This window comes from Protobothrops mucrosquamatus, unplaced genomic scaffold, assembly GCF_001527695.2.
Source record: "Protobothrops mucrosquamatus isolate PMUCROS unplaced genomic scaffold, P.Mucros_1.0 scaffold_185, whole genome shotgun sequence".
Classification (NCBI taxonomy): domain Eukaryota; kingdom Metazoa; phylum Chordata; class Lepidosauria; order Squamata; family Viperidae; genus Protobothrops; species Protobothrops mucrosquamatus.
In genome coordinates, this window is record NW_015386261.1 from 284,816 (window position 1) to 299,624 (window position 14,809).

Here is a 14,809-nt window from a genome sequence, read left to right on the forward strand (position 1 = left end):
TTCTCGCCTACATCGTCCATATAGGACGACTCGGGAACTCAACTCCTACCCCGGGCAGCTCACCTATCCCCTTATGCCCAGGGGAAAGGTATCAAGCCGTTTGACAGCTGATGCTGGCTGTCAAACCGGCTTTTACGCAAAACAGGCGGGAGGCAGCAAACAGCTGCGACCGACGAAATCGCCTGCCACCGGAAGTCTAGAGAATATTATTCTTTAGAAATATATACATAAAATAATATTAAAGTTAACTGATTTTAAATGCTATTGGTTTGTCAATGTCCTAATTTAATTATAAATGTGTAATAACATCTCTTCTTCTGAAAGTGGCAAGTCAGTCAATAAATATTCATATTAGGAATTTGAAAGTAATTATGGTTATATCATGTCAAAACGTATTAAATTCCATTTCTTGTATTTGCAGCCTACAATATTATAACTGAAAGTGGTGTTTTATTGTGTAAATCATAGAGAGAAAAAATAAAATAATCAAAATGAGCGATCTAGAATTTGCTTTGTGTAAAAACAGGAAGCTACACTTCTCAAAGAAACTTACAAGTTTATTTTGTGAAGTTTGACTAATGCAACTGAATAATTAATGTAATAATTAAGTATTTAACAATATTGTGTGATTTATTCTTTAACTTCTTTGTTTCTTCTACAAAATAATTCACGCAGACCTAAGCTTGTCCTTCAATCAAGTAAGAGCTGATGCATAAGCCAAACACTTTTAATATGACAATCTAATGCCATGATAGACTCTTGCATTCTGAAGACACTCTGTACATTTTAAAAAAAAATATCCCATTAATCAGTTCCATTAAAAAAAAAAGTCTTACCCAATTGCATTTTCTGACATTCTGCATAAAAATCCCTTTGGCCATTCAAAATTGTTTGTTAGAATTTTATCATCTCAATCCATGAATGTGGAAAAATGCATTTTTTATTTGTTACTAAAATATTATGCCTACACATGCATATCATCACATACTTTCAGCTTTCTCCAAGCTTACTCAAATCCTGGCTAGATGTGGTTAAGCTCCATTGGCATTTAAATCAAATAATGACACTATTTTTTCTTTTAATTGGATTAGTAGTTTCCAGTATGTGAGTTTGGATTAAATAAAATAAGTTCTACAGATTTAGCTATTTTTCTTTAAATATTTGAAATGAAATTTAATAGTGTCATATGAACCTAACAAAAGTAATCAGATCACTAATTCTATATAATCAAATTCTATATATGTATTTCTCAATGCAGTTTTAAAATCATAAATAGTAGAAGGGAATTATTCATTGTGATTGCTATATATGAATAATGTTCAGCTAATTATCCACATATAGCATAGCATTACACATCATGCATTCTGACAAATTCTTTTTTTTTTCTTTAATTTTGTTATGTTGTCACCACACCATTGTAATATCTCCAGTTCGTCCTGTTGGTAAGTAGCCATCCTTCTATCCATTTTAGCATATTTCATATAATTCTCCATCTTTCATTTGTTATCATTCAGATGTGTTTTAAAATAATTATTAATTACTAAATATCTGATAGAGAAGGAAAGAATTATTATTTACTTGTTTTCAAAGTTATTATACAATAAAAAATAGAATAATGCAAGGACCTTAATAATTTGATGTCATTTCTGAATCTGAATCATGTTGCATAATAGAAGTAATGAATACATTTGATTTGTACAATCTAATTTGTACCATCGCTGAAATAAATGAAATTATACTTTTTAATGGTATCAGTAGTAATGTACTAAAAAAATAATAAAACAGCAGTGACTGGTAAACGTAGATTTACATTTTTGGTGCTGTATTTTTTGAAAACATACAAAAGTAATGCTTTATCTGAAATGAGTTTGTTTCCAGTATTAAAGAAATATTTACACAGAACTTATTTAAAAACTATTATCCATGTCATTTTTATTTGCATTAGAAATGCCGGTCGTGTTTTGTGTTGGTGCAATGTTCTGTGAAATGACATTTCTAGAGATTGTTTTTTCAGTGCCATTGTTAAATAACAATACTAATACTGAGAGGTTATAAAAATTTTGATATCATTACCATTATTTTATAGGGTTTCAACTGAAATAAAAGAAGCATTTTTCTAATGTGTCAAATATGTAAGTGTCCTTTGGTTGTATGTGATATGAAATACAGGGTAGATATAGTTTTAGAAATTTTCATTCTGTCCGAGAGGAAAAGAAAAGATCCAGACTTAATTACTGGTTGTTGTATTGTTTACATTTTACAAAATCAGACATGAAAATTCAATTTTAAATCGTTAAATTATTGGTATAAATTATTAAATTATCCCTGCTTCTCAATTAAAACAAATCATTTCTATTATATGGTACTGAGTTTACATATTCAGAATCAAACGGAGTTTTGCCTGACATTGATTGGAATTGTAATAGATTATTATTAATCTATTTAATAATTAACATCTGATCTCTATTAGCAAAAACATAAATGATAACTATTTTCCTTATTTCTGAGATATCTTTTTTAAATTTAAGCATTTAGATTATCTTCTATAGGAGTTTACATTAGATGAATTCTGGAAATAACGCATTCATTTCTTTTCCCTCCATTGTTATCTATTATTGTTCTCATTAGATGTTCAGATAGACAAATTGATATCTTCATACATAGAAATATTATCGCACTGTTTCAACCTGGTTTGTTTGTCCCAAACACAGTAGCAGTGTGTTTCAATTATACACTCACACACATTTGGTAAAGAAATTAACAGTTTACTCAAATTCAAGGAGATATCAGCAGACAACAAATGCAAATCAAAACAGCCTCTGAAAGAGCTTTCCCAGGGTGGTTTTTCTTTTAACAGGAACATGCAGAATCCAGTGCAGAAATCCAGATCAGAGTGGTCAGCAAGTCCAGATCAAAATTTCATAAACAGAATCCAAATGAACATCATGCAGCAGCCAGAGATTGAACAATTCCAGTGAAGGATGATGGCTCAGGGTTGTGTCTTAAATGAGGTTGCAGTCTTTAAATAAGGGATTTATTCTATATAGTTAGACTAAGCACATGAGCTGTGACAGTCTCCCCCTCCCCACAGTCTCCTCCAACCTCAATTGAGGGTTCAGGCTTTTCAGGGTATCATCAATGGAACTGAAATACCAAGTGTGGTACATCCTCCCAGGAACATTCCTTTCCACCATTTCCCTTCCAGACCATCAAGTACTGTAATCAGTGTTGATACCAATGGGAGTCCAAAATATGTGCCACATAATACTCAGGTTCACCATCTACCATGACACATGATGGAAGCTGAACATCTGGATGATGAATATTTGCTGCAGCGTTGGGAATCAATACTGATCTATGGAAGACTGGGTGCATTTTGATGATTACAGGTGATAAGCCTTTACTTCAATGGGAAAAAGAACTGGGAACTGGACATCTAGTTTTTTTGGATCTGCACTAACAAATGTCAGGTGGAAATTCACACAAAGTCTGCAAATGACAAGGTGACTCTAGATTGTTGATATTGAAGTTCTTTGCCTCCTGTACCTGGTCTTGGAGGACTTGGTGGGTTATCTTCACTCCTATGAGAACTGATCTTTGATTAGAATGGATGAATTAGAGGAATTCAAAAGAAAGAAATAAGAGTGGAAACCATAATTAACTAGGAACAGAGGTATCTTTATGGAGATGTATTGTACATTATTGTAGGCAAACTCCACTGTAGCCAGAACCTCAGTCCAGTTGTCTTCTTGATAATTGATATAACCACAGACATATTCTCAGTGATAGCATTTGCAAGTTCACATTTGCCTGTCTATTTGGGTATGATGGTGAGGAAAGATGGAGTTGCATCCCCAACTCTGTTAAGAGTACCATCTAAACAAAGCAGTGATTTCCTGGCCCTGATCAGAAATCAGATGCTCATGTAATTCATATAGGTGGAAAATATTTTCTAAAAAGTGACTTGCCACCTCCTTTGCTTTGAGTAAGCAGGTACAGGGAATGAAATGAGCCACCAATATGGTTGCTGATCCTTTTGACAGAGGTAGTTTAGTGATACAGTCTGATATAGTGATATACAGAGCAACATGGCTTGTCAGGAATTTTCAAGGTTCACACTAATAGAAGTTCCCCAGGTACCTTTCTTGGACTATCGTTGACTCAGCAGCAATGAGGACAGGAAGTGAATACTGCTCCGCCTCCATTTGGAGATGTAGCCAGCAGAAATTTTGACTGAATAAATACAGAATCTTTAAAGATAAAAGAGAAAGAAGATTCAGTGTATTTTAGAACATGGGATAATTTTTTATCAATGGCTAGAAAAACGAGTTAGAGAGAAAAGAATGTGATATGCAACACTGAATATATACTAATAAGAAGTCGACTATTGAGAAATTAATTAACATATTGTTTATGATAATTATTATTCATTGTTTTTTTAAATACATGAACCCAGACATGCTGTTTGCTAAATATTAAGAATATTATTTTTAAAAATCCTAACCCTGACCCCATACAGAATCTTTAAATGTCCAATGTGTCTTGCCAATGGACTGTTGTGGTGTAGCCTCAGGACCATACCCCATAAGGGTTCAGTGGAAACTTAAATTGCAAGAATTTCCCTCGAACAGGTCTCTACATAACTATCTAGACAGGCATGTCAAACTCACGATGTCACGTGACATTGTGCAACGTATCGGGCCGGTTTTGCCATTGCCGGCAATGGGTGGGTGTGACTTCCACGTGATGTGTCTGGCCCGCAGGCTGGCAGTTTGACACCCCTGATCTAGACATTACTGTTACTTTAGTTCCTATAGTAGAATTATTGAAAAACTGGAGCAACAATGTTTTCTGAAGTGGCAGACTGGGAGTCAGTGTCAGAGTGTTCATATTCTGGTTTCCCGGAGAGAGCATCAGCATATTTATTATGGCTGCAAGAGATGTGATTCTAAAACTAAAGTGAACAAAAAAAATGTTGAGTGGATTAGTATTTCCTGGTGGTTTGAAGATGTTCAAAATTCTGGTGATCAGTACAGACGTCCACTGGGTATCTGGCCTCCTTCCACTGCGTGTCTGACTCCCTCTAGCAATTGTCACAAGGTTTCAAAAATGGCCTTAATTGCTGGCAGTTCCTTATCCCAGTGATATTGTTTTTCTCAGCCATCATTCAGTTTCTGAGAGTAATAGTCACAGGAGAATATACTAGAGAAGCATCAAGTCTGCCTGGGGCAGTACTGCTCCTAAGACTACCTCAAAGATGTCAGTCTCTATAACAAAAAGACTTGCTGGATCTGGGTGACAAAGATTAAGCTGAGAGGAAAATGCAGACTTTAAAGCTTCAAAAGCTTTCTGAGCCTTCTTATCTTATTGAAAAATGACGTTCTTCTGGAAGAAGTTGGTCAATGGTGCTGTGACTTCAGTAAACCAAAGAATAAAAAACTGATAATTTGTAAAGCCCAGTAGGCATTGTACATCCGTGTGTGGGGACTACCAAGACAAGATAGCATCCACCTTATTGGAATCCATGGCACTACCAAAATTGCCTAGAAATTCTGTTGTGGTACTCTTAAATTCACACTAAGTGACTTTTGTAAATAGATGATTTTCCATCAGTCTGACATGTTATACATGTTCTGCATGTATATCCTGCATCAGGATATCATCAATATAAATAATGATATAATGATCCAGAAAATCTCAGAACACACTGAGATTTCATAAGATGCTGGAAAATTGCAAGAGGATTCATCAATCCAAGAGACATGACCGTATATTCAGTATGCCCATAGTATGTGCAAAACACTGTATTCGATTTATTTCTCTTTCTTTTGCACATTAAATTGTACAACCTATAATATCTCACTTGATAAACATTTAGTATTGTAGAGGTATTCAGAGATGAATGACAAAGAATAATGATTATAAACAATAATCTGATACAGTTGCCAGTAACCTTTGCAGATACTAGATTCTCACAATTTTTTTCTAAAGAACAGTTATTAGCCACTGCAGGAAATGATAAGGGTCAAATAAAATCTATTTTCACATTTTTATCAATGGATCCCTTCAAGGCTACCAACTTAGGTTGTGATAAAGAGTAGAGACATCCAAATGGGATCTTAGCCCCTGGTACCAGATCAATAGGGCAGTCATGCATGTGGTGCAGTGAATAATATGCTTTCTTTTGACTGATTACATCTGTGAGTATCTAATGAGAAAGTCATAACATGTTGTTCAGCAGCTAAAATTGTAGGAATGACAAACTCATCATATATTATTAAATTCTTCATCTATCAACAATTTTTGTTTTTAGATGTGACTACACAATGCTGTATGTCATGCTAGATTCAGATTGACATATAAGTGGCTGTAGGATTTCCCTCTAAAATTATAATCTGATTTAGGGCCATATGAGAATTCAGTTTGCCATGTAGGCCAAAAAGGAGTCTCAGGAAGGAACTGATTCCATATACCTGTTTTCTTTCCTCTAGTCTCTAAGGCCAATTCTAACTGACATCGCAAACAATAAGCTGGTGAACCCAAAAACAGATGTAGCAGAAGACATTGCAAAAGAAAAAACATACTAGACAAATATGCAGATCCAAAGAATCTGAACTGTTTGAACTTTATGTCAAATGATAGACAGATAGATATATCTGAATGCATCCAGTATGCATTCTGAATAAATTCTCATTTTTGGTTATAGAACTAAAACTTAAATATCATCCTGATAATATAAGAAACACAAAAATACAAATACCCCTAAAAATTCATTTTTGGATTACTGATAGTATGACAAAGGAGATTTTGCAGTGTTATTCAAGACAGAATTATTTTGATCTTGTGTTTAAACTGAATGCTAAAAACAAGTAACTTTGTTACTCATTTTAAAAATCATTTTATTTATTTATTTTGACTTATCTATTCAACAAACCTTTATGATTGCCAATATACCAGCATGAACTCTGAGCAGTGCAATTAAAACAAAAATTGATTTTAAACAAACATGAAATATGTAGTTGTCCCAATAAAACTTACCTCCATCAATTGATCATTAAATTATGAGCATTTTTTAACTATCCTATGCCTGTACAATTATTAGAAGAGCCACATGTTCAGGAAAGAGCAGTCTACAATAACTGTACATCAGCTACTTTCAGTTCAGAATAAAATCTTACTTATGAATTTATGATTCTCAAAGTCAGTCAAAAGATTTACACAATTAAACTTTTAGCTTTGTATAGACAAGAATTTTGCTACAGATGAAAGGACATTCAGCACATATTTGTTCTAGACCTTACAGTATGAATGAAATGTATTGTTTGGAACTCATCATTTCCTATGATTGTGTTAATAAATCGTGCAAGTTTCATATGGACTCCTACTGTTGAACTATAAGCTTTTCAAGCAGCTTTGAATACTTATTAACATTTCTTTAAGATTTAAATTATAGTTTTAATTTTGCCTTTTTGTGCTTTTATAGTTGCATTCCAAATATAAAATTCTTTATTTTTTTCCAATTGGTATTAATTCCTTTTGATACAGCCAAATATTATGTCAACCAAATTCATCTTTTTATCTTTTTAATGAAACTATGTCTTCAATGAATTTCTATGTAATTACTTGAATTCTAAATTTAAAGCAATTAGATATGATTAAGCAGGGTTTTTTTATGCCATCATTGGTTGTCTCTACTTCTATCAACCAATGAAAACAGAGGAATCTCAAGTTCTCTACCAGAGGCCTGAGAGTTTGAGGGTTCTGCACAGTATCTTAGCTGTCCCTAGCACTGCGCTTTTTTGAACCTAGAGCTCTGATGTATATAGGATCTGTGGGAACCACTCTCCCAGCTTAGGAGTCACAGCCCCTGAGTGCTCTTACCACACTTAGATTACTTTGGTCTTTACTTTCCACGTCCCCTCTATTTCCTCTTTCAGGCCTTTCTCTAGCTTCTCATACTCATACTCCTTCTACAATGTTGCTGTCACTTGGCACTGCTGCGGGTTATTTAACAAATCTGCCCTATTAGCTTTTACCAATAGATCTGCCCTATTAGCTTTTACCAATAGATTAAAAAAATAGCTAAATCTTAGTTTTGATCTAAGTCTCACAATGGAGAGCTATGTTTGAGGCATGCCATGGAATTTGTAAGATATTTCTTAGAAATTTATATTGCAGTTTCCATTTTTATACAATCACCCTATGGTCCTAATCTGTACTATACAAGACCTAGGTCCACACTTTGACAGAGTAAAACTTCAAGATATGCTGTACACATGCTCCTTTAAAAAACTGTATTCCTTGTTCTTCAATTCAGCTTTTGCTAACTTTTATAATTTTTACTTGTGAGACAAAGTTGATTTCAGAAATTGAAAGTACCATGGCATTTAACTGTTTGATATAGCTGTTAAAACTTTTCATCTTTTAATGTATTATTTTGACTTCTCGCCTCATAGCACCTCCACAGTTTGTGGTAAGGCCACGTGATCAGATTGTTGCCCAGGGAAGAACAGTAACATTCCCATGTGAAACTAAAGGAAATCCTCAGCCAGCAGTGTTTTGGCAAAAAGAAGGCAGCCAGGTAAGTTCTTTAAATGAGAATTAATTCTTTAATTACTAGAGATATACAAGGCTTTGGAACCACTGTATCAGAAAGGGTATTTGCATGACAGATGTTTTTCTCAAAACATATAAAAAAACAGTGTTACTTGCAAGGCTTATGCAGGTTATGTTCCAATTTGCAGGCAGTCTCAGCAAGGGGGCACAATTCCCCTATTTATTTATATCAATATTGTGAATGGCAGTAATAATTAAATAATAATAATAATTTTAATTTATTTTCAAGACTTTAAAACATATTGAATTGATCCAATAGGATCATTATATCAATGATTAATTTATTTTGCTATCCAGTTAAGTTTTTACAGAATATAAATATATTATGCTAGCGCTTTGTCTCGCTAACAAACTGGAGAAAATAATTTAGACTTGTTCTCCACAATCTAAACCACAACAGCTACTTTCAATGGAATAGGAAATTATTTCTATATCTTTTGGAGGATAGCTAGCTTATATGCACCCATATGGTTGAGCCACTGAAATATTGTCTGTATTATATATCAGTTAAACTATAAAATGTATAGGTTGACACTCTTATGAATTGAAAAAATAATTCATGTGTCATGTTACCACTGTATATTGGAAAATTACAGAGATGTGGATAGAACATATCCTCCTACGAATGGTTGCATTTTTCTTTGTTTCAAAGCTTGACAGGTTTTTTGGTTGTTTGCTTCAATGTGCAGTGTGAGCATTATTTGAAGGACTTGATTCATATAATTTAAAAGTTGATTTCATTATGAAGAAAAGTATTCTTGGCTTGCTGTTGAGAAAATTTCTTTGAGGAGAAAATTTATGCCATTTTAAAAATTAAAATAAGAATTTTAAATATGTTACTGTAAAGTCTTAATAACATGGTAATGTTTATGTAAAGTGGGCTTATAGTGCCACACTTGAATCTAATAAAGTGGACATCCATCATGATGTAATAAAGAGAAGAGCTTCTAATTAAAGTAGGATATCATTTGCAGGATTACAGTCATTTAGTGTAATTGAAAAGTGTTAATACCCTTTTTTATCCACTTTCATTGGTATTACTTCAAGGGTAAAACATTTTAAGGTGAAAATGTATCTTGCTTCTTTAATTGAATGCTGTTACCTACTGATTGTAACATGTTGAAGCTGTTTAATTACAAACCTGTAGAATTAATTACAATATTGAGACCAAGTTCCCAGAGGGCTTAAATGTTCTCTTTTTGGCAAATAAATGTAACATAAAAATTGATACCTCAGTTGTTTATAATCAAACCTTGAAACATAGTTCAATGTGATTCATTATTCCCACATGTTGTTTTCTTAATTGAGCTTCAATAAAGCAACAGAGGTTAACCAGGTTAATGTTTCCACTCTAATATAAAAATGTCTGCTCTTTGTAGGGAGATATCAACCTTTTAAATGTTTAAAAGTCCTGTCATTACATTTTATCATGAATAGTAAAGGCATATTACTTCAGCTTTGCCTAAATTGGATATATAAATTATTATTTTTTTATTCTGTGTACCCAGTTGTCATTAATTTTACATTTCCTCCCTCAAAAAGAAAGAAAGGAAAAGCAAACTCTATTGTCTTGTATAATCATGATCATATTCTTATGATCATGTAGATTTCTGTTACTTATATTAGCCTAGTAACATAAATTTTAAGGCATTCTTATATTGGATTTTTTTTTTTACTCTATTACTAAGAGTTGTCAACTGGATAGGAGAGGAGTTAATAACTGTCCCTGGATTTTTCATGATGGTAGTTAGTATAACTGTTTATATTTAGTAGCTATTTCATTGAGATTTTAATCATATATTATATAAAATGTAGCAACTTTATACTAAAGAATATGTATACTTTATTCTCTGTTGGATTTCAGCAGTATATTTCCAATATTCTTGAATAAGTGAACCATGTTCTTCACAGTATTGTATTTGGATAATTGATTATGTTGTTAATGGCTGGATTCCCATATTCACTAAATCATACCATAGATGGGGGGTGTTAGAACATACTGTTATGATTTGTTATTAAAAAAATATCCATTATTTATGAAATCCATGTGAAAACACAGCCAACATTTAAAAAATTAGTTCTTATATTCAACATCACCATTTAATAACATATAAAATTTACTATAGGCAGTCTTCTGAAAAATCATAACTACCCACTAACATCTGATTACTTAAATACATATGGGCAAATAATATAATTTTCTTTTTAGAAATGTAATATCTACTGACCAAGTTACTTATGTGTAATTTCTTGTTTTTCTAAAGCTTATTATTAAAATGATTTCTGAAATTTTGCTGTGTTTGGGAACTTTAAGGAAACCATCTTAAATGTCCTACAAAACCAATAGCCTAAATTATAATATCTAGCTGAATATTTCATAAGTAAGGAAAATCCTATTTTACAATAAAACTGTGCACCTACCATATTAAAAAATTATATATAGTAAGTTCCAATTAAAAATTGCACCAATTTATCTCATAGGAAGTTATACAACCATGTGTACATAGTAATGTGCCCATTGTGAAGAATGCTGCTGTTACTTAGAAAATCTTTAGTGATTCAGGTTTGAACTAAATGATTTTTATTACCTCTACAGAATCTTCTATTTCCGAATCAGCCTCTCCAGCCTAATGCCAGGTATTCTGTGTCACCAACTGGGGATCTTACTATCACAAACATTCAGCGGGCTGATGCAGGATATTACATCTGTCAAGCACTCACAGTTGCTGGAAGTATCTTAGCAAAGGCTCAGTTGGAAGTTACAGATGGTAAGAAATGACCTTCATGATATATTGCTATTATTGTTATATATTGTTTTATATATGCTTATGATTCCAAGTCATGAATTGTTTGTAGATCTAAACCAATTATTTGGATTGACCAAAAGGCAGTTAGGGCAGTTTAAATAAGAAGCTACCAAGACAAGAATAATTGAAACCAAATACCCTGTTCTCTCATTCACCCACTCTGACAAATGTCTAGATAAGTGGAGATTCTTTAGAACTTCTCATATGCAGATAATTATTTCCTATTGTATTTATTTTTAATAGCTACTGAAAGTACTTAATTACTGGAAGAACTAAACTAGAAGTAATCCCCATATTATATAATTCTAAATCTGCAAGTAGCTTTAGTCCAAAGTGAAATCCTACGTGCAATTGTTTACAGGAAATATACACATACATACACATATCCCATGACAAAAGGGTATAAATTATTTTGGACACAATGACTTATACCAAATCAATTGATTCTTAGTTTGAAAGTACTTTTCAGACAGAGCATAAAATCTCTTTCAGCAAAATGACTATCAGGTGAGAGGAAGAATTTTTTATATAACGTAATGAGCATAATATATAAGTGGTTGTTGCTTAGTATCTGCCTCATTTAGTGACCAAAGTTACAACCATACTAAAAAAAACCAGCTTAACAACTATGCCCCACAGTTATGTCCTTTCCAGCACCTCGTTCCTCTTGCTTATTTACACCATACCAAAATGTTTTTAAAGACAGACAGAAGCAAACCCAGATCTGTTGAAGGAAATGGCAAAAAACAAAGGAAAACTGGAGTGAAATCATAAGTTGTGGTCATGTAATTTTCACTTTTGCTTAACAACCAAGTGTACAGTAACAGAAGCAGTAATTGAATGAGAACTACCTGTATATAAAATAATATACTATAATATAATAATCAATATCTAAAATGTCTAAATATATCCCTGATGTTCTATATCATTATATACAGTAAACTTCCACTGTTTACTGTTTATATGAAGTTCATAAAGTTCATAATAATAATCCCACACATTTATGCTAAGAAAATATAAAAATTGAAATTGTAAAATTGAAAACTCCACATATGCCTTGGGTATTTTTATATCTGTGTAGTGGACTGTCAATAAGCCAGAGTTAAAAAATTATATGAATATAATATCCCTGAATTATATCTAAATGTGATAAATAAGGAAATCTATTTTTTGTGACACTGTAGATGCTGTAGGAAATCCAGCAGCCCACTATATATTATATGTAAGGTGATACATAACCTCCTATTGGTTTTATTCTGAAAGGTATAATTTACAAGCAGAAAAATGAAGTTAATTTCCTTCACTCTCCTACAGGCTGACAGGCATGAGTTGCAAGTTATTCAGGCCTAGATATTAAGGTAAAATCAGATTTTTCCTATTAAAATTAATAGGGATACATCAATTTTAGCAGCTGAATTTCTGGTCCTTTACTTAGAAATATGGATAGTTAACACACTTTCTTTTTATAGCACTTTGCATTACAATATTTGCTATTTCTAAGTCAGCTTAAATACTATATAATTTCTGCTGAGAGATTTTAAAAATATGATCTCAATATTTTTATGGGGGGGAAGGTATCAGGATTTAAAGTAGTGGTTAATCCTTGAAATGAAAACTACAGTGAAAGAAGATCGAGGCATTTATTTAGGAAAGCCAGTTTAAAAAATAGTTTAAGTATGAATCACTCTCTTCATGAGTTATTTGAGTATCTGCAATTCAAGTGTAAAACAAAAATCATTGAGGTGCATTTAGCACAGTTGTCAAACATTTCGATAAATTACCTTTATAGTATATTGTATAATATTTTATTTTATATGTTTATAATATTTTTTTAAGAAAGCATTCATCATTTGAATTTTTCTCCCAAATGTTTATGTTTTGTCATTAATATTAAAATAATTCAATGCAAACTTGATTAGTATTTCAGGGCATTCTGAACCATCTGTTTTTGCAATCTTATTAAATACCTTTTGGCAGATTGCAGAATTTTTACCATTAAAAATGTTGCATTAAAGATTTTGTTTCATAAGTTCTGTAGATACTCAGATGTTTCATTAAAAAATAGCCAGGCTAATTTGAAATCATCTGGCTTTTCACAAGCAGATATTCGTCATGATTTATAGATAACAGTTCAGCAGCATTTTTTGGTGGAATAAAACAGGGCTTTCTTTTCTCAAAATATTATATTGCCTGATTGAAAAAGAAAGAAAATTTGTTTTTTATTATTACATTTTTAAAAGTATGCAGCTAAATCCTGAGTACTAACTATTGTCCTGTTCCCACTTTAAATATTGCCTTTTTTCATTCTTTATGACAAAATGATTCATTTTGATGCAGTTCATTTTTATATGATTAAATAGACATTTAAAACTAATGGAAAAGCATTGTTTTTAAAATATGTGCCTGTGTTTCTGTAGTAGTATTTCACTCGCTAATAAGTAGTTCAGCTTTGATTGAAATAAACAGTGCATTCAGTTCCTGGTCAAGAGGACATGACATGCAAATGGTGGTGGTAGAAAGCTTAAAAATGCAATAGGATGTGAAGGGAATAAGTCAAATTAGACCCATGAGTTATAACAACTTCTTCCTTCATGAAGGATTTTATTCTCTTGCAGGATTTATTTCTATGGAACACAAACAACAACCTATCTTAATTTTTATTTATGGTTTATTAAATTTATATGCCGATTGATTCCCAGCATGTTAAATGTAAAAACAAATTTAAAATAACAAACTCATCTGGGTTAATTACTGTTGCTATCTTTTATCTTTTTATTTTATTTTATTTATTTGATTTCTATAGCCACTTACTGTCATTTTTTTAAGATGGAATTCATTGAAAATATAATATAAAGAACATATAATAAGGATTACATTTCATTTAGCTTTTCTATCTACTAGAATTTTATGGAACTACTAGAAAACATGTAAAATAAAATAATTTTGCAGACAAATTTTATTAATCTGTAAAAACAAATCAACATTTAAAGTAACCGTAATCTGTACCAATGTCTGAGAAGGGTTTAGAAAATATTACATTAAATAGTTTTGAAATTGAATGAAAATGTCTATGGAGTATGCTTTATTTCCTTGCTCCATCAGTGAAGCATAAAAAAACCCTAAAATACATATATATATAATGTAATATATATATATATTACATTAAGTCTGCCCTAAAGTACATAAATGTACACATATACAGACAGACAGATGGAGATACATGCATACATATATGGATATATTTGGAATTTTATTGTTAAACAAATAAGTAAAAATAAATCAGAGTTACTATAATACTAAATTAACTAAATTGAATTAAATTAATCTTTAGGCTAAACAGAATCAAATTGACATTGAGGGTGAATGAATAAAATCTGAAACCACAA

At 31.9% G+C, this 14,809-nt stretch overlaps 1 protein-coding gene across 1 annotated transcript in view; it reads left to right on the forward strand.

The window, feature by feature from the left end:
• ROBO2 (roundabout guidance receptor 2) overlaps nt 1-14,809 on the forward strand; it is a 327,405-nt gene that overhangs the window by 220,827 nt on the left and 91,769 nt on the right. The window contains exons 7-9 of the mRNA XM_029285756.1: nt 1,431-1,442; nt 8,457-8,581; nt 11,213-11,384. Coding sequence (XP_029141589.1) covers nt 1,431-1,442; nt 8,457-8,581; nt 11,213-11,384 — 309 coding nt within the window. The remainder of the gene's footprint in view (nt 1-1,430; nt 1,443-8,456; nt 8,582-11,212; nt 11,385-14,809) is intronic.